The sequence below is a fragment of the Oncorhynchus keta genome, chromosome 8, assembly GCF_023373465.1.
Source record: "Oncorhynchus keta strain PuntledgeMale-10-30-2019 chromosome 8, Oket_V2, whole genome shotgun sequence".
Taxonomy (NCBI): Eukaryota; Metazoa; Chordata; class Actinopteri; order Salmoniformes; family Salmonidae; genus Oncorhynchus; species Oncorhynchus keta.
The window spans coordinates 46,022,339-46,042,863 of NC_068428.1; the positions used below are offsets into that span (position 1 = coordinate 46,022,339).

Below are 20,525 nucleotides of genomic sequence, written 5' to 3' on the forward strand. Positions count from 1 at the left end.
ATTTACTGTTAGTTCCCTTCAGTTGGTATAGCCTACATTATCATTCCATTTATTGTTAGTTCCCTTCAGTTGGCATAGCCTACATTATCATTCCATTTACTGTCGGTTCCCTTCAGTTGGTATAGTCTACATTATCATTCCATTTACTGTTAGTTCCCTTCAGTTGGTATAGTCTACATTATCATTCAATTTACTGTTAGTTCCCTTCAGTTGGCAGACTACATTATCATTCAATTTATTGTTAGTTCCCTTCAGTTGGTATAGACTACATTATCATTACATTTACTGTTAGTTCCCTTCAGTTGGTATAGACTACATTATCATTACATTTACTGTCGGTTCCCTTCAGTTGGTATAGACTACATTATCATTACATTTACTGTTAGTTCCCTTCAGTTGGCATAGCCTACATTATCACAACATTTATTTACCTTAATTTGCTTCCTCTAAACACTGTCACAGCCATGTGGTTACTTATTATGATGATGAACCAGAATGCAGACCAAGCCATAAACGATTGAACCGGACTCATGGCGCCATACTCGGCTGTGTCGTCACACTGTTCCATGGTTCGTGCAGGCTATAGACGAGGGTTATAACCTGTACTCGGCAGGCTATAGACGAGGGTTATAACCTATACTCGGCAGGCTATAGACGAGGGTTATAACCTATACTCGGCAGGCTATAGACGAGGGTTATAACCTGTACTCGGCAGGCTATAGACGAGGGTTATAACCTATACTCGGCAGGCTATAGACGAGGGTTATAACCTATACTCTGCAGGCTGTAGACGAGGGTTATAACCTATACTCGGCAGGCTATAGACGAGGGTTATAACCTATACTCGGCAGGCTATAGACGAGGGTTATAACCTATACTCGGCAGGCTATAGACGAGGGTTATAACCTATACTCGGCAGGCTATAGACGAGGTTATAACCTATACTCGGCAGGCTATAGACGAGGTTATAACCTATACTCGGCAGGCTATAGACGAGGGTTATAACCTATAACTCGGCAGGCTATAGGCTATAGACGAGGGTTATAACCTATACTCGGCAGGCTATAGACGAGGGTTATAACCTATACTCGGCAGGCTATAGACGAGGGTTATAACCTATACTCGGCAGGCTATAGACGAGGGTTATAACCTATACTCGGCAGGCTATAGACGAGGGTTATAACCTATACTCGGCAGGCTATAGACGAGGGTTATAACCTATACTCGGCAGGCTATAGACGAGGGTTATAACCTATACTCGGCAGGCTATAGACGAGGGTTATAACCTATACTCGGCAGGCTATAGACGAGGGTTATAACCTATACTCGGCAGGCTATAGACGAGGGTTATAACCTATACTCGGCAGGCTATAGACGAGGTTATAACCTATACTCGGCAGGCTATAGACGAGGGTTATAACCTGCTATTCTCCTTATGATCCACTAACCTTTCAGCATATCATGGGTTGCATTATTGAATGTGGCAATTTTATAGAAAGAATAAAACCACTTATTTCATGCATAAAGGCTCTTAAAATATGTTTTTAAACACTTTCCTAACCCTAAATAAAATCTACAAGAGGGGTATTTTTTAAATCTACCAGTTGGTGAAACGGGGACTGATATTATGACGGTTTTCTTTCATTGATCCCTAATATTCTGAACGGTTCTCTCCGTTATAGTCTGTCGAACAAAATTAAATGGATGGCTTAAGATAAATGTACTGAAAACTGTATTTAATGACAACCGCCACAAGAAAATGTTAGCCGGGGGGGGTCAGTGGTTCAATTATATGTATTCAGCACAAGGGAACCGCGAACTACTGAGAAAGTGCGTAGGAAATTGGAATCGTGCCCCCAAAAATACATAAACAAAAGAATGCAGTCTGATCTCCTACTGACTGAACACAAAGTGTTTATTTCAAAATACTTAATTAAGGCAAATATAAAACCATCAGAACAAGAGTTACACATGGACCGTAGATAGGTAGGGCTGGACACAACCTTAAGCGCCACACACACACACACACCCGTCTCTCTTAAAGCTCACACACGAGACATCTCACCTTCTACACACAGTGAGAGGGGAAAAAGAGCCAGGGTTGGGATGAATTCCATTTCAAATTGAAAGTGAAATTCTAACTATCCTTTTGAATCAGTTTACTTCTGAATTGGCTGAAATGGACCCCCAAACCCCATCACAAGAAATGTGGGGCACTCCAGGCTTGACTAATCAATGCATTTCAGATTATCCATCATTTTGTTACAACCTGATATTTGTTTTACTGTATATAGTAACACATGGACTTGATAAGATGTAAAGTTCAAGGTCATTTCGTATATTTCTCCCGTATAACAAGCTTAATGGCACATCACACATTCAAGATTAAGGGGGAAATCGTTGTAAAAAAATAAATAAAAGAAAAGCACATATAATGAGGATAGTCACGTAAACAAACTAAATGCTATATATATATATATATATATATATATTCAGTTGACACTTTACTACACACAGTCTCGGGTTACATCCCCAATGGCACCTTATTCCCTACATAGTGCACTACTTTAGACCAGAGCCCTATTCCCTATATATAGTGCACTACTTTAGACCAGAGCCCTATGGCACACTATTCCATTAATAGGGCACTACTTTAGACCAGAGCCCTATGGCACCCTATTCCATTAATAGGACACTACTTTAGACCAGAGCCCTATGGCACACTATTCCATTAATAGGGCACTACTTTAGACCAGAACCCTATGGCACCATATTCCCCATGTAGTGCACTACTTCTGACCAGAGCCCTATGGCACCCTATTCCCCATGTAGTGCACTACTTCTGACCAGAGCCCTATGGCACCCTATTCCCCATGTAGTGCACTACTTCTGACCAGAACCCTATGGCACCATATTCCCCATGTAGTGCACTACTTCTGACCGGAGCCCTATGGCACCCTATTCCCCATGTAGTGCACTACTTCTGACCAGAGCCCTATGGCACCCTATTCCCCATGTAGTGCACTACTTCTGACCAGAGCCCTATGGCACCCTATTCCCCATGTAGTGCACTACTTCTGACCAGGACCCTATGGCACCCTATTCCCCATGTAGTGCACTACTTCTGACCAGAACCCTATGGCACCCTATTCCCCATGTAGTGCACTACTTCTGACCAGGGCCCATAGGAAATAGGGTGCATTTGGGGAAGCATGCTTGCTTCTTCAAGTAGAAACAAAACAGGAGAACATAACAAATGGGCTTCACAGTTAATATGAACACAGTGAGGGTTTCCACAGCAACACACTACTACAACTTTCCTTAAATATTCTGAAAATTGTTTAGCATTTTTTTTGTTTACCATTTCAACTTGAAATGGGAATGGTCTACTCCAACTCAAACCCCAAAATAATTAATTATATATATATATATATATATACTGCTCAAAAAAATAAAGGGAACACTAAAACAACACATCCTAGATCTGAATGAATGAAATATTCTTATTAAATACTTTTTTCTTTACATAGTTGAATGTGCTGACAATAAAATCACACACAAATTATCAATGGAAATCAAATGTATCAACCCATGGAGGTCTGGATTTGGAGTCCCGCTCAAAATTAAAGCGGAAAACCACACTACAGGCTGATCCAACTTTGATGTAATGTCCTTAAAACAAGTCAAAATGAGGCTCAGTAATGTGTGTGGCCTCCACGTGTCTGTATGACCTCCCTTCAACGCCTGGGCATGCTCCTGATGAGGTGGCGGATGGTCTCCTGAGGGATCTCCTCCCAGACCTGGACTAAAGCATCCGCCAACTGCTGGACAGTCTGTGGTGCAACGTGGCGTTGGTGGATGGAGCGAGACATGATGTCCCAGATGTGCTCAATTGGATTCCGATCTGGGGAACGGGTGGGTCAGTCCATAGCATCAATGCCTTCCTCTTGCAGGAACTGCTGACACACTCCAGCCACATGAGGTCTAGCATTGTCTTGCATTAGGAGGAACCCAGGGCCAACCGCACCAGCGTAAGGTCTCACAAGGGGTCTGAGGATCTCATCTCGGTACCTAATGGCAGAGGGGTCAGTCACCCCACACCATAACTGACCCAGCGCCAAACCGGTCATGCTGGAGGATGTTGCAGGTAGCAGAACGTTCTCCACGGCGTCTCTAGACTGTCACGTGTGCTCAGTGTGAACCTGCTTTCATCTGTGAAGAGCACAGGGCGCCAGTGGCGAATTTGCCAATCTTGGTGTTCTCTGGCAAATGCCAAACGTCCTGCACGGTGTTGGGCTGTAAGAACAACCCCCACCTGTGGACGTTGGGCCCTCATGGAGTCTGTTTCTGACCATTTGAGCAGACACATGCACATTTGTGGCCTGCTGGAGGTCATTTTGCAGGGCTCTGGCAGTGCTCCTCCTGCTCCTCCTTGCCCAAAGGCGGAGGTAGTGGTCCTGCTGCTGGGTTGTTGCCCTCCTACGGCCTCCTCCACGTCTCCTGATGTACTGGCCTGTCTCCTGGTAGCGCCTCCATGCTCTGGACACTACGCTGACAGACACAGCAAACCTTCTTGCCACAGCTCGCATTGATGTTCCATCCTGGATGAGCTGCACTACCTGAGCCACTTGTGTGGGTTGTAGACTCCGTCTAATGCTACCACTAGAGTGAAAGCACCACCAGCATTCAAAAGTGACCAAAACATCAGCCAGGAAGCATAGGAACTGAGAAGTGGTCTGTGGTCCCCACCTGCAGAACCACTCCTTTATTGGGGGTGTCTTGCTAATTGCCTATAATTTCCACCTGTTGTCTATTCCATTTGCACAACAGCATGTGAAATGTATTGTCAATCAGTGTTGCTTCCTAAGTGGACAGTTTGATTTCACAGAAGTGTGATTGACTTGGAGTTACATTGTGTTCCCTTAATTTTTTTGAGCAGTATATATATATATACACACACACAGTATGTGGACACTGGATTCGGCTTTGTCAGCCACACTGTTGCTGACAGCTGTATAAAAATCAAGCACTCAGCCATGCAATCTCCATAGACAAACCGTGGCAGTAGAATGACCTTACTGAAGAGCTCAGTGACTTTCAACGTGGCACCGTCATAGGATGCCACCTTTCCAACAAGTCAGTTCATCAAATTTCTGACCTGCTAGAGCTGCCCCCGGTAATCTGTAAGTGCTGTTATTGTGAAGCAGAAATGTCTAGGAGCAACAACGGCTCAGCCGCAAAGTGGTAGGCCACACAAGCTCACAGAATGGGACCACCGAGTGCTGAAGCTCTTTAAAAAAATAGTCTGTCCTCAGTTGCAACACTCACTACCAATGGAAGCAAGCAGTAATGTTCCGACATCCAGTGGAAAGCCTTCCCAGAAGTGTGGAGGTTGTTATAGCAGCAATGTTCCAACATCTCGTGGAAAGCCTTCCCAGAAGAGTGGAGGCTGTTATAGCAGCAATGTCCTCAACATCTAGTGGAAAGCCTTCCCAGAAGAGTGGAGGCTGTTACAGCAGTAAAGGGGGAGGGGGACCAACTCCATATTAATGCCCATGATTTGGGAATGAGATGTTCGACGAGCAGGTGTCCACATACTTTTGGTCATGTAGTGTATCCAAGTGAATATTTCTGGCTGTTTATCAAAGTTCTCTGGCTAACTCGTTGATTCTACTTTATAGTGTACCCCTCTGGTCCCAGATCAGTTTGTGCAGCCTTGCCAACGCCTATGGTCATTGACAGCAGTTGGTCAGCAAGAGATCAGGAACAGGATGATCTGATCTGAGATCAGGCTAAGTCCATACACTCTCCGTCCGAGGGCCTTTCTCAACGAGACCAGCTTCAGGAGTCAGATGTTTTGGAACGTAGCAGATAGAAAAACCCTGAATAGAGCAGACATTAAATTGTTCTACATAGCATATTTCTACCTGAACGTTCCAAAACGCTGTGTCCTGCTGAACACGCCCCCAGGTTGTAATGGAGATATAAGGGGTTGAGGAGGAGAGCAGGGAGGAGCTATGGAAGTTTAAGTGGAGAGTAGAGAGTTTGGAATTGTAGACTAGACTGGTACAGATGTAGGATCTTAATTTGATTACTTTTGTTACTGACAATTTTCCAAGCAAACTTGTACTGTAAGAGTTTAATTTTTTTTTAAAGCTTCTAAAAAGTTACATTTCCACTTTGAAATCCCAGACTTGATTTGCCCTGAAGAAAAAAAAAAAAAAAAAGAAAATCAGCCCCTAAAAAAAAAAAAAATGCCCATGAATTATAATCCACATTTCCTGTTGCAAGCAAGGAATATTTTCCTGCTGTTGCAAAACTGGTTCCAATGAAGGTCCTACATCTGTAAGAAGAGGTCAACTAGTGGTTGTAAGCCATAATGTGCAATGATGTTTGGAGGAGCTGTAGGGCACAGTTGGTGTGTGTAAGAAAACAACATATGGTGGAGAAATGCAGCGGATGAGAATGTTAAAGTAGTTCATTTGTCTGGCAACAACAACAACAACCTAAATAGCTTCCTCCATCCAACTGTGTCCAAAAGGCATAAAAAAAAAACAAGAATTAATCACAATCATTTTATATTTTGCATGATTCTACATAGCAGCCGCAGAAGATCTTTGACAAAAATAACAAAAACAATCAGGATTTATCTTTTATTTACATGTCCCAGCTCTTCTTCTCCTTATCTGAGCAAATACTGCATCACCAACTCTCCTTCTTTACTCTGGCTGTCCCACCTCCCCCTTTTCCTCCTCTTCCTCCTCCTCCTCATGGGCACCTGGCCTCTGAACTTTGACCCATCCATCGGTGGCGAGGCCATGTTTCTTCTGGTGTCGTTTGTAGTTGTCCCAGTGTCCCGTGGTGTAGCCACACTGCTGGCACTTATAAGGCTTCTCTCCCGTGTGTCTCAGCATGTGTCTCTTCAGATTCATACTCTGGTTACAGCTGTAGCTACACACTGCGCACTGGAACGGCTTGGCGCCCGAGTGGACTCGCTGGTGACGTTTTAAGTTAGCCAGGTTCCCACAGGCGTAGTCACACAGGTGGCACTTGTACGGCTTCTCGCCCGTGTGCACGCGGTGATGGCGTTTCAGGTTGTCGAAGTGGGCGGAGGCGTAGTCGCACTGAGGGCACTTGTACGGCTTCTCTCCGCTGTGCGTCTTCATGTGTCGCGCCAGGTGGTTGGGGTAGTGGGTGAGGAAGGGACAGGCACTGCAGGTGTAGACCTTGTCCCCGCGCTCTCCGGGGCTGTTGGGGCCAGACGAGTCCTTGTTCAGCATGTCCAGGGTGCACTTGGCACAGATCTGGGTGGTGGAGCCGTCCTCGTCCTCCATGGGGATACCACAGAGACGACAGGTGAAGAGGAAAGGGAGAGGAGGGAGCGAATCTCTGTCCTCGGACTTCACTCCCACCACAGCCCCAACACTACTCCCGGACTCAGCCCCAGGTCCACAGCCAGGGACCTCCAGAAGTCTTGAGGGATGGTGCTCAGGGAGTTCTGGTGGTGGTACCCTCAGTCCATCAGAGCATGGCAGGTAGTCTCTGTTATGGCCCCCTACATGGAGGTTCAGGTCAGGCCTTAAGGCTTCTGGAACGAGATCAGACGTGGGAGAAACAAGCAAGTTCAACAAAAAAATATATATATATAAAAACACAGACAATATACATGAACACATCTTTAAACAATTCCAGGCCTGAATCTTTAGTTCACATTTTTCAAATCAAATTAAGTTAAATGGAAAGCCTTGACATTACCTTCAGCTGGCACATTAGGCTCCTCCTCCCGCTGCCTCTTCAGACCAGAGGGACCAATAGGAGGTCCACTAGCAGGTCTGACTGCTTCCTGTCCCACCACATGCATCCTCTGATGCCTTTTCAGGTTGCCTAGGGAACTGCAGGCGAAGGAGCAGGAGTCACAGCTGTATGGTTTCTCCCCAGTGTGAATCCTCAGGTGTCTCTGCAGGTTGACCAGCTGGGCCGAGGCGTAGGTACACAGGGGACAGCGGTACGGCTTCTCCCCGTTGTGAGTCTTCATGTGCCTCTTGACGTGATTGGCATAGCGTGAGGAGAACCCACACAACTGGCAGGAGTGGCGCTTGGAGGAAGGACCGTCGTCGCCCATTATGAAGTTATCGTCCATCCCGCCTCCGTCCCCTTCCTCGCCATCGTCCGCTTGTGATCGGGAGCCGGAGCGAAAGCCTCTGAATTCCCCCCTTTCTCCCTTGCAGCAGCGGTGACAGTAGGGTCCCACTAGGTCCAGACCACAGCCCCGGCAGGACAGGTAGGGAGGCTCGTGGTCGGGCTGGGACTCAGCGCCCTGCTCCTGGTCACACTGCCCAGCCATACTGAGACTGCTGAAGGCACAACTCTCCTCATCACCCAGAGGGTACACAGAGATCTCAGCTGCTACAGGGGGAGGAAAAACAGCAGTATGAGGAACAGGCCAAACAATAGGAACACCTTCCTCATATTAGAGTCGCATCCCCCCCTCAACTTGTCAGGACATGGACTCTACAAGTTGTGGGAGAGGGAGGGCGGGAGAGAGGGGTTTAGAGACTAGAGGGAGGGCGGGAGAGAGGGGTTTAGAGAGTAGAGGGAGGGCGGGAGAGAGGGGTGAAGGGCAGGGTGGGGGAAGGGTAGGTGGAGCTAGAGATGGGAATTTGGAATTTGACTGTTCGAGCACTCGCCTGAAAAAGATTTCTAATTCATCTTAAATGCCAACAGATCGCATTTTATCATAACCTTTGGCAATGATTTCCCTACACACACACACAATAATATAAATATATATACAAATAGAAAAGCTAGTGCCATTTAACATTAATTTATTCAAACCTCCCGAGGTCTAAGGCACTGCAACGCGTGCAGTGTTTAAAGCATTACATGGCTCATCGGGACCGAGGGTGTACAGTCTGAACGCAGTTGAGTGAAAGAGACACGGAGTAGATGGGGGAACAACGGTGTGATGCTTGTGGCTTGGCTTCTTTTTGTTGTTGTGTCCCCACAAAAAGGAGAAAAACTAGAGTCAAAGTAAATTCACATCGATCTTCAAGATCATTTTTACTTGCCCATTCAGGCAACCCACAAAGCACATTCCACCAAATAGTTTTATAGTATTTGAAAAAAAAAGATTGAGCCTTTGAAATCTATTCCAGTACTCGTACTCATGGCCACCCCTGAAAGGAGGCATCAGTCTAAAACCAAACTAGGTTAACATGAAGGTGATGCAGATAACTCAGGCATAGCCTCAAGCCCTCGACCCCAGTCAGTCTGTTTTGGTGGTCTCTGGCATGTCTCACATGGGTCTGAATTCAGCAGTAACTTTTGGACCTCCATGATATGATGCTATCATGGACCATGGATCTTAATTTAAAAACAAAACAAAAATACTTTTTTTAAATTGAGAAGTAAAACTGGAAAAGGAAATTCACGAGTACCCACGGCTACTCCACCCATGCCCTACCAAGGTTTTCCCAGCACACAGTACCTACGGCTACTCCACCCATGCCCTACCAAGGTTTTCCCAGCACACAGTACCTACGGCTACTCCACCCATGCCCTACCAAGGTTTTCCCAGCACACAGTACCTACGGCTACTCCACCCATGCCCTACCAAGGTTTTCCCAGCACACAGTACCCACCCATGCCCTACCAAGGTTTTCCCAGCACACAGTACCTACGGCTACTCCACCCATGCCCTACCAAGGTTTTCCCAGCACACAGTACCTACTCCACCCATGCCCTACCAAGGTTTTCCCAGCACACAGTACCTAGTACCCCCTACCAAGGTTTTCCCAGCACACAGTACCCACGGCTACTCCACCCATGCCCTACCAAGGTTTTCCCAGCACACAGTACCTACGGCTACTCCACCCATGCCCTACCAAGGTTTTCCCAGCACACAGTACCTACGGCTACTCCACCCATGCCCTACCAAGGTTTTCCCAGCACACAGTACCCACGGCTACTCCACCCATGCCCTACCCAGGTTTTCCCAGCACACAGTACCTACGGCTACTCCACCCATGCCCTACCAAGGTTTACCAACAGTTGACGTACTGCAGTAGCTACGTTGGTCTATTGTACTCCCAACAATGTGTGGGCAGGTTCTTTATGAGTCAAACCTTCTCACATAGCCGTTTGTCAGCTCCACGTGAGCCAGCTTGACACATTTCTTAGCTTCTCAAAATGACAAAGCGGTGCCTGAAAGAGAAGTTGTAAACATTTGTCGTTGTAAACATTTGTCGTTGTAAACATTTGTACCGTCTTCCTTGAGAGTTCGGGAGCTGGTCTCTCCACTGACTAGTACGCGTTGTCACACTCCCTGTCCCTTGCAACTCAATGATGCCCAACGAACCCAAAAAGTTTCTTTAAAAAGAGACACACCTAATTAATGAAAATGAGCACGCGCACCGTGCGTTTGAGTGCCGGTGTATGTGTCGGGAAAGGGAGGGTGGTGTCAAATACGATACAGGAAAGAGAATGGTCAAAATATCCCCTCCGGTAGGCAAACCCAGGACCTTTAAATCCCAGGTGAGCTACGAACCCTGTTACGAAAAATGGATAATAATGACAACAAGAAAATGTAATTGAGAAGGGAGGGAGCGTACTGAATTGATACATAAGGGTTAGAATTTGCTCTCTGGATCTTTTTAACAGCAACATTCTGGCGTGTGCATGTATTATAAATTAGCAGCATGGCAGTATTCCCAGAGCTGGCTATATCAGCAGCCAAGGAGGTTAGACAAGGAGGGTAGCCAACTTTGTGTTTGTGCTCCAATTACACAGATGACTTCAGCCATATGAAAACCCTTCCATCATTTTACTTCTCATCCAACTGGCGTCCGCTAGCGAGCAGCGAGCCGTCCGCTAGCGAGCCGTCCTCTAGCGAGCCGCGAGCCGTCCGCTAGAGAGCCGTCCGCTAGCGAGCCCCCCGCTAGCGAGCCGTCCGCTAGCGAGCCGTCCGCTAGCGAGCCGTCCGCTAGCGAGCCACTACTGTTGCAAAGCAACTGAATTGCACCGGTTTTACAACTCAGATTCTTCTCAAATGCTACAAAGAAAATGTTTGAACGGAAATATTTACTACAAACATGATAAAAAATAAAAATAAAATTTAAAAACAAGAGCTGGAGAAAATAAATAACTGATGACTAATGTCAGGAAATCCGGTAGAGTAGTTCTCGGTGGGGTGGCAGGACGGGTCATGACGAGAGGCGGGGAGTGTGCAGTGTACCTCCAAGTTGATTGGCCAATTGTCATCGACTTTGGTGTCATAACAGTATGGTGGGTAGGGATGTTATTTTTAATTTAACATTGGGAGTTTCAACCAATGCATTCCGGTTTGACAGGACTATAAAAGCGCCACCATGTAAGTGCTAAACTGATTCCAGAACCGTAGCAATCTCCTCAGAGACACTTTATAAATTCAGGCCCAGGTCTCCCTCCCTCAGAGATTTGACCGAATTGTGACTAAGCTGGTCCAAAAAAAACTTTAATAAATACATTTTTTTTTTTAAACAGTACCAACCTGAGTACTTGTCGTCCAGGCCTAGGATCTTGTCATGGTCGGCGTCACAAAACTCAAGGTCGTGTCCCAGAAGGAAATCTGCCTCCAAGGTGAGGATTCCTGGAGCTACAATGGTCACTACACCATCTTCAGAATCCACTGCAAAACAGAGCAACAACTCTCATCTAACATACGCTATCGATAACTAAACAAAAATAGAAAACATGGAAAAGTATTGCTCCCGTGTATCATGAGCAGAGATAAAAAGAGCAGACATTTTCCACAAATCACAATAAATATATTTCTCATTGTGTGCATAAAATTTGTTTACATCCCTGTTAGTGGGCATTTAATATTTTGCCAAGATAAATCGATCCACCTGACTGGTGTGGCATATCAAGAAGCTGATTAAAACGGCATGCTCATTACGCAGGTGCACCTTGTGCTGGGGGACACTAAAAGGCCACTCTAAAATGTGTAGTTGTGTCACAACACAATGTCTCAAGTTGAGGGAGCGTGCAATTGGCATGCTGACTGCAGGAATGTCCACCAGATCTGTTGCCAGAGAATTTAATGTTAATTTCTCTACTATAAGCCACCTCCAACATCATTTTAGCGAATTTAGCAGTACATCCAACTGGCCTCACAACCAGGTGTATGGTGGGTGAATGCAACAGTTCTTCCATGGCCTGCATCCTCACCAGACATGTTACTCATTGAGCATGTTTGGGATGCTCTGGATCGGAGTGTACGTTTGTGTGTTCCGGCTCCTGCCAATATCCAGCAACTTCGCACAGCCATTGAAGAGGTAGTGGGGACAACATTCCACGGGCCACAATCAACAGCCTGATCACCTCTATGTGAAGGAGATGTGTCGTGCTGCATGAGGCAAATGGTGGTCACACCAGATACTGACTGGTTTCCTGATCCACACCCGTACCTTTAAGAAACACTATATACACACACACAAAAGTATGTGGACACCCCTTCAAATTAGTGGATTCAGCCAAATCCGTTACTGACAGGTTTTCCTTCCAGTTCTCTGCTGCCAATGACTGGAACTAATTGCAAAAGCACTGAAGCTGGAGTCTCCTATCTCCCTCTCTATAACTTTAAGCTTTGGCTGTCAGAGCAGCTTATCGATCACTGTACACATGACATTCTAGATGATTCTGTGCTTCCAACTTTGTGTCAGTTTTGGAAGGGCCCTTTCCTGTTTCAGCATGACACTGCCCCCGTGCACAAAACGAGGTCCATACAGAAATGGTTAGTCAAAAATCGGTGTGGAAGAACTTGACTGGCCTGCACAGAGCCCTGACCTCAACCCCATTGAACGCCTATGGGATGAATTGGAACGCCGACTGCGAGCCAGGCCTAATCGCCCAACATTAGTGCCCGACCTCACTAATGCTCGTGCCTGAATGGAAGCAAGACCCTGGAGCAATGTTCCAACATCTAGTGGAAAGCCTTCCCAGAAGAGTGGAGGCTGTTATAGCAGCAATGTCCCAACATCTAGTGGAAAGCCTTCCCAGAAGAGTGGAGGCTGTTATAGCAGCAATGTCCCAACATCTAGTGGAAAGCCTTCCCAGAAGAGTGGAGGCTGTTATAGCAGCAATGTTCCAACATCTAGTGGAAAGCCTTCCCAGAAGAGTGGAGGCTGTTATAGCAGCAATGTCCCAACATCTAGTGGAAAGCCTTCCCAGAAGAGTGGAGGCTGTTATAGCAGCAATGTCCCAACATCTAGTGGAAAGCCTTCCCAGAAGAGTGGAGGCTGTTATAGCAGCAATGTTCCAACATCTAGTGGAAAGCCTTCCCAGAAGAGTGGAGGCTGTTATAGCAGCAATATTCCAACATCTAGTGGAAAGCAATCCCAGAAGAGTGGAGCAAAAGGGAGGACCAAATCCAAAACTAATGCCAATGACTTTCAACATACTTTTGATCTGTGACCAACAAATGCATATCTGTATTCTCAGTCATATGAAGATATTTTAAAAAATTGTCAAATTTCCTCACATGAACTGTAATGCAGTAAAATCTTTAAAATTGTTGCATGTTACGTTTCTATTTTTTGTCCAGTACACAATAAATCACAAATAAAGTAAAAATATTAAATAAAAACAAAGTATCCTCCCTAATTTTGCACAAAAGGCCTACTACTACCCTTTGACAAAATGCCACCAAAGACGATCATTATATGCAAGAGAATTGTATGCGGTTAAATGTCCTGAAAAGTAACAAAAAAAAAAACAAAAAAAAAAATACTAGTAAATGCCTTGAATGTAAATGTCCTTCTTTATATTAAAATCAGGGAATGAAAAAACAAAGAAGTAGTGAGTTTCTCAGTCCCATGATGCACCTGTACTGACAATGCCTTTTGGATGATAGCGTGGGTGAACAGACCGTGGCACAGGCGGTTGATGTCCTTGATGATCTTTTTTTTGGCCTTCCTGTGATAATCGGGTGTCCTGGTAGGGCAGGCAGTGTGCATTCGATACTGCGTTGGGCAGACCGCACCACCCTCTGGAGAGCCCTGTGGTTGCAGGCGGTGCAGTTTACGTACCAGGAGGTGATACAGCACGACAGGACGCTGTCAATTGTGCATCTGTAAAAGTTTGAGGGTCTTAGGGGTTAAACCAAATCTCTTTAGCCTCCTGAGGTTGAAGAGACGCTGTTGCGCCTTCACCACACGGTCTGTGTCGGTGGACCATTTCAGATAGTCAGTGTTGTGTACGCCGAGGAACTTTAAGCTCTTGACCCTCTCCGCTGCGGCCCCGTCGTTGTGGATGGGGGGGGGGGGCTCCCTCCGCTGTCTCCTGAAGTCCATGATCAGCTCCTTTTTGTTGACATTGAGGGAGATGTTATTTTCCTGGCACCTCTCCACCAGGGCCCTCACCTCCTCCCTGTAGGCTGTCTCATCATTGTTGGTAAATCAGGCCTACTATGGTTGTGTAGTCTGCAAACTTGATGATTGAGTTGGAGGTGTGCATGGCCTCGCAGTCATGGGTGAACAGGGAGTACAGGAGGGGACTGAGCACGCACCCTTGTGGGGCCCCAGTGTTGAGGATCAACGTAGTGGAGGTGTTGTTTCCTACCTTCACTACCTGGGGGGTGGCCCATCAGGAAGTCCAGGACCCAGTTGCACAGGGTGGGGTTCAGACCCAGGTTCCCAAGCTTTATGATGAGCGTGGAGGGTACTATAGTGTTGAATGCTGAGCTGTAGTCATTGAACAGCATTCTTACACGGGTATTCCTCTTGTCCAGATGGGACAGGGCAGTGTGCAGTGTAATGGCATCGTCTGTGGATCTGTTGGGGCGGTATGCAAAATTGGATGGGGGTCTAAGGTGTCAGGCAAGATGGAGGTAAAATGATCCTTAACTTGATGTTAGCCATTTCATATGAATCAAGCCATGTTTTGCTAGCCTGAAATTACAGATATTCAAACTTCATGTAAAAAAAAAAAATACATATATCCAGCAGTCAATGACACCAGCTGCCTGTAGTTCAGTCTGCCGCAGAGACCTTCCGAGTTAACTATGCTGCCCTCTAGTGGAGAATGTGATGCATGACAGTACATGACTGAACACGTCTGGTTGGTTCTGAAATGGCACCTACTCCCTAGGCAAGTAGATTCAGCTGCGGGACGGTTTTTGTCTGGGCATAATTATAATTTGTACACTACAAATTGAGTACAGCTAAACTCCAAAATTAGACTGTTATGGCTTTATTCGTGGGAATACTTAAGTTAACAGATTTCCTACATAAAACACATTTGTAGCTGAATTCCTTGAGATCCTAATCTGAACCGTGCCCTATGCACAGAGTGTACAAAACATTAAGAAAACCTTCCTAATCTTGAGTGGGACCCCGTTATGCCCTCAGAAACAGAATCAATGTGTCAGGTACGGACTCCACAAGGTGTTCAAAGCGTTCTACAGGGACGCTGGCCCATGTTGACTCCAACGCTTCCCACAGTTATGTCAAACTGGCTGGATGTCGACCCATTCTTTGATAAACACGGGAAACTGTTGAATGTGAAAAACCCAGCAGCGTTGCAGTTCTTGGCTCAAACCGGTGCGCCTGGCACTTTACTACCCTACCCCGTTCAAAGAAACTTCAATATTTTGTCTTGCCCATTCACCACCTGAATGGCACGCATACACAATGCATGTCTCAATTGTCTCAAGGCTTGAAAAATATATTTTATTTATTTAACCCGTCTCCTCCCCTTCATCTACATGGACTGAAGTGATACATTTTGTACATGTATTAAAACTGCAAGTTTGGCCAATTCCAGTCCCCTTGTTTAGAGGGTCCGGGGGCCTCCCTGGGATAGTTATAATGTAGATCCTTCTATTTAACTATTCTACAGTGAAGACATCAAAACTATGAAATAACACATATGGAATCATGTACTGTAGTAACCAAAAAAGTGTTAAACAAATCTAAATATATTTTATATTTGAGATTCTTCAAATAGCCACTCTTTGCCTTGATGACAGCTTCGCACACTCTTGGCATTTTCTCAACCAGCTTCACCTGGAATGCTTTTCCAACAGTCTTGAAGGAATTCCCATATATTCTGAGCACTTGTTGGATGCTTTTCCTTCACTCTGCTGTCAACCTCATCCCAAACCATCTCAATTGGGTTGAGGTCAGGTGATTGTGGAGGCTAGGTCATCTGATGCAGCACTCAAGCACTCTCCTTCTATGTCAAATATCCCTTGCACAGCCTGGAGGTGTGATGGGTCATTGTCCTGTTGAAAACACATGATAGTCCCACTAAGGCCAAATCAGATTGGATGTTGTATCGCTGCAGAATGCTGTGGTAGCCATGCTGGTTAAGTGTGCCTTGAATTTTAAAACGATCCCTGACAACGTCACCAAGAAAGCATCCCCCTCACCATCACACCTCCGCCTCCATGCTTCACGGTGGGAAATACACATGCAGAGATCATCCGTTCACCTACTCTGCGTCTCAAAGACACGGCGGTTGGAACCAAAAATAGCACATTTGGACTCCAGACCAAAAGGACAGATTTCCACCGGTCTAATGTCCATTGCTCGTGTTTGTTGGCCTAAACAAGTCTCTTATTGATTTCCTTTAGTAGTGGTTTCTTTGCAGCAATTCGACCATGGAAGGCCTGATTCACTCAGTATCCTCTGAACAGTTGATGTGTCTGTTACTTCAACTCTGAAGCATGTATTTTTGCTGCAATCGGAGGTGCTGGTAACGCTACTGAACTTATCCTCTGCAGCAGAGGTAACTCTGGGTCATCCTTTCCTGTGGAGGTCCTCACGAGAGCCAGTTTCAGCACTTGAAGAAACTTTCAAAGTTCTAGAAATGTTCCAAATGTATTTGTTGACTGACCTTCATGTCTTTAAGTAATGATGGACTGTCGTTTCTCTTTGCTTTATTTGAGCTGTTCTTGTCATAATATGGACTTGGTCCTAGTTGGTAAAAGACCATCTTCTGTATACCTTGTCACAACACAACTGATTGGCTCAAATGCATTAAGAAGGAAAGAAATTCCACAAATGAACTTTTAACAAGGCATACCAGTTAATTGGAATGCATTCCAGGTGACTACCTCATGAAGCTGGTTGAGTGAATGCCAAGAGGGTGTAAAGCTGTCATCAAGGCAAAGGGTGGCTACTTGGAAGAAGCTAAAATACATTTTGATTTGTTTAACACTTTTTTGGTTACTACATGATTCCATATGTGTTATTTAATCATTTTGATGTCTTCACTATTATTCTAAAATGTAAAAAAATAGTAAAAGTAACAAAAAAAACCTTGAATGAGAAGGTGTGTCCAAACATTTGACTGGTACTGCATGTCAGACATGCTTTTAAGTTATGTACCCAGTAGGTCTCCTGGCACTAGCCTTAACTATCCCAAAGACTAGGACCAAGAAGCATGGAGAGGAGGCCTTTATTTACTATGCTCCCTGCCTCTGGAATAGCCTGCCAGAGAACCTGAGGGAGGCTGAAAGTTATGCTTTTTTTAAAAAAAATCCTCTTATGTTTGTGTAGTAACTATTTCTGCCTTTATGTGGTCCTTCTGTAGCACAGTTGGTAGAGCATGGCGCTTGTAACGCCAGGGTAGTGGGTTCGATTCCCGGGACAACCCATACGTAGAATGTATGCACACATGACTGACTGTAAGTCGCTTTGGATAAAAGCGTCTGCTAAATGGCATATGCTAAATTATTATATTTTCATAGATTTGATTAGTTTTCCCCTTTGAATAACATTCTGTTGCATTCCATGTATGAAATGTGCTGTATAAATAAAGCTTAACCTGATGACATAGCCTATGGGAAATTACATGTATAAGCTATCTGATAAACATTAACGTCATTTCCTGTCGGCTATTAGCTTCATCTAAATATGGTTCCTTATCATTTTTTGGACATCATCTGTTCCTCAAAGATTATCACGTGAAAACAAATCGTTTAACCATTGCCAGGTTCTCCAGTCAAATGCCTATTGGAGTAGGATGGTTCTCATCACAAAGTATGTCCATTTCACCATGTTGGATAACATTACCAAATCAGTTTACACCCTACAAAAACATTCCAGTAAACGACTTATGTTGTGAATGAATGAATGCTGTTTGTTGTTCCTGTATTTCAAAATGTGACTTATCAGGTAGTCGGTGTACACAGACAGGACGCAATGTAAAACAACATTAACAATGGCAATATAATGCTCGTTTCCGCATACAGAATGGGAGCGACCGTCCCTGTTCCATACAGGGCCAATTCATAGAACAGTCGGCCTGATATCCAGACCCGTTTTGTTTTTTTTCTCCTAACATTCCACTTTTTTTTTTTGTATTCTTTGTCATATGCCAAACATGACCTATGTTTAGAATGATACATAGCCTGGGTACCAGTCTGTTTGTGCTATAAAGAATGAAAGTTTGATCCCTTACACTTGACAGATTGAGGATTCTGTTGTTTTTTTCTTGGCATCTTCCGGGCAGCCTCTCTCTTTTGAAACCTCTTCTGGAACACCTCAGGCACTATCAGCTCATGCTGCTTTCCAGGAAACGGTGCTTCTCCAGTAGTTCTAGACACAGATAAAAAAATTAAAAAAAACATTTTTAAAATATTGATAAATATCAATCAGATATGCCAACGCATTTAAGCAATTCAGGCACAATTGAACCTAGCTTACATCTCTACATAGCTCTGGTAAAGGCACAGCTAACTAGCGAGCAACTGCGTGCCACAGACCTAGGTAACAGCTGTACATCCATGATTAAAATGCCTTGTTAACATTAGAGATAGAGAGAACATTAGAGATAGTATGTTAAAATGCCTTGTTAACATTAGAGATAACCATAGCAAGCCATTTGGCTGAGTAAAGGGATGCGGTCAGATCAAATTGCTCTGTCCGGTGGATGTTGTTGTTGTTGCAGATTGCTCACGGCCCTTAATGATCCTTTGTAGACAGCTACCTATCTAATTATGTTAACTATCTAGCTAATAATGTTAGCATCAATGACTACACGTAACGTTACCAGGCTAATTTGCCTGAAAGGTTTCAAATTGAAGTGCAGTTTGTTATAAAAAAAAAAAATATGAAAAAGTATACTTGCTAGTTAATGACAAGATGTAGACAACGATTAAGATCCGTAACCTTAGCTTTAGAAGAAAAAAAACGAGTATGACTAACGTTAGTTATCAAGCTAACTTACCTAAATATCATAAATAAACCTCTCGTCTGTAGCCGTTTTCATCCAGTAACTCAACGCTCCATGTAAACGTTCATAAACGAGATCTAAATGACTGTGTCGAGATATCCGCCATTTTTTATATGCGGCTGCGACAAAGAAAGACAATTAATGGTGTTTTTCATAACTTAATTGATTTTTTGATTTCCATTGTATACATTCTCTTCCGTTGTAACACGTGTTTCCGCATCCGAAATACATTTCCGGTCGACTGTTTCGTGGTACATGTAGTTTTATTTTATTTGATTTGCCTTTCTGTTAAAAAAAATTAGTTTCAGCCATTTGCAGCCTATTTAAAGGGACATTTAATTAATTATGTCCATAAAATGTAATGTGCGTTGTAAAAAAAAAGTTACTCGTTTCCTCACTACGAGAAAATACAAGCGTTTGTGTATCTCACCTGAGTCTTTCTTTTTCCCAACGCAGTTAAGCCAAAACTACAGCCATTATTCCGAGGGGCGTTCTACTACTCTCCCATTGACGAGCAAACGTTGTCTCACTCACAGGCGATCCGCGCAGAGACAGTAGCCTTCCAAGGTAAGTATGGAAAGTGTAATTTAACAATTAACTGCCTCCCGTATTGCAGGCATATTATTATCATGTTTGGTAACATTTGACCATGTGTTTATTTTTTAGAGTTTTAACTAGTTGTAAAAATGTCTCGGAACTACCGGGGTAAAGACATTTTCAAGTTGGATATTCGACGGATATTCGCGCTTTCAAACCACTTGAGCCACAGACTCCAAATAAGTGTCATGATGTTGGAAAAATTGCACACAACATTGCACATGTCTGATTTTTTATTTTTATGATTCGGACATTCATTCGGACATTCATTCGCTTTCCAAAGCCAATAAACATGTGGAAATGTGAGCAGCATTTTGTATATGAATTAGTTAGGGAGTGTAAACAAAGTACAAACTTTTTTTACATTCGAATTTCAATAGCTCCTTGGTCATGTGACCTACTGAACTCAAACACACTTCAGAATGTCCACGGACTAGCCTTATAGTGCACACTCTTTGTTTGTGTACTGTAAAATCATGCACATAACATACATGTTTCATTGTTTTACATTTAAATAGCTCCTTGGTCATGTCAATTAAACACCTAAGAAGCGTGCAGGGGATAATCACCCATATTGCAGAACCTCTTTGTGTATCTTCTATATTGTTTTACATTATTATTAGTTTGACAGTTAGGGGGTTCAGTCCAGTGTTGTGTTTACCCTTTTTTTAAAATATGTATCTATAATAATTGTTAGTTCTAAGTATTTA

At 44.3% G+C, this 20,525-nt stretch overlaps 2 protein-coding genes and 1 long non-coding RNA gene across 8 annotated transcripts in view; 1 reads left to right on the forward strand and 2 right to left on the reverse strand.

Moving 5' to 3' along the window:
* Positions 1–509: 509 nt before the first annotated feature.
* On the reverse strand, positions 510–1,626 carry LOC127931595 (uncharacterized). The gene is made up of 3 exons (XR_008141883.1): positions 1,049–1,626; positions 805–906; positions 510–702 (listed from the first exon to the last, which is right to left on the reverse strand). It is a non-coding gene; the product is annotated as an uncharacterized LOC127931595 (long non-coding RNA).
* Positions 1,627–1,891: 265 nt separating this feature from the next.
* On the reverse strand, positions 1,892–19,781 carry LOC118378900 (zinc finger protein 513). 4 transcript variants are annotated; one of them, XM_035765886.2, is made up of 5 exons: positions 19,649–19,781; positions 18,445–18,581; positions 11,528–11,665; positions 7,756–8,406; positions 1,892–7,588 (listed from the first exon to the last, which is right to left on the reverse strand). In XM_035765886.2, the coding sequence occupies exons 2-5, from the start codon at positions 18,482–18,484 to the stop codon at positions 6,720–6,722; spliced, it is 1,698 nt and encodes a 565-aa protein (XP_035621779.1). In that variant the 5' UTR covers positions 18,485–18,581; positions 19,649–19,781; the 3' UTR covers positions 1,892–6,719. The 4 variants fall into 4 exon arrangements, with proteins under 4 accessions (XP_035621779.1, XP_035621778.1, XP_035621776.1 ...); XM_035765885.2 differs by lacking the exon at positions 19,649–19,781 and adding an exon at positions 19,213–19,378 and having other exon boundaries at positions 7,756–8,403; XM_035765883.2 differs by lacking the exon at positions 19,649–19,781 and adding an exon at positions 19,213–19,377.
* Positions 19,675–20,525, forward strand: part of si:ch211-278j3.3 (E3 ubiquitin-protein ligase RNF19A) — a 98,511-nt gene continuing 97,660 nt past the window's right edge. For 2 of the 3 annotated variants that reach the window (XM_052524571.1, XM_052524572.1), the window contains exon 1: positions 19,675–19,785. The gene's annotated coding sequence lies outside the window, so the exon portion shown is untranslated. The remainder of the gene's footprint in view (positions 19,786–20,525) is intronic. The other variant, XM_052524570.1, reaches the window with a different exon arrangement.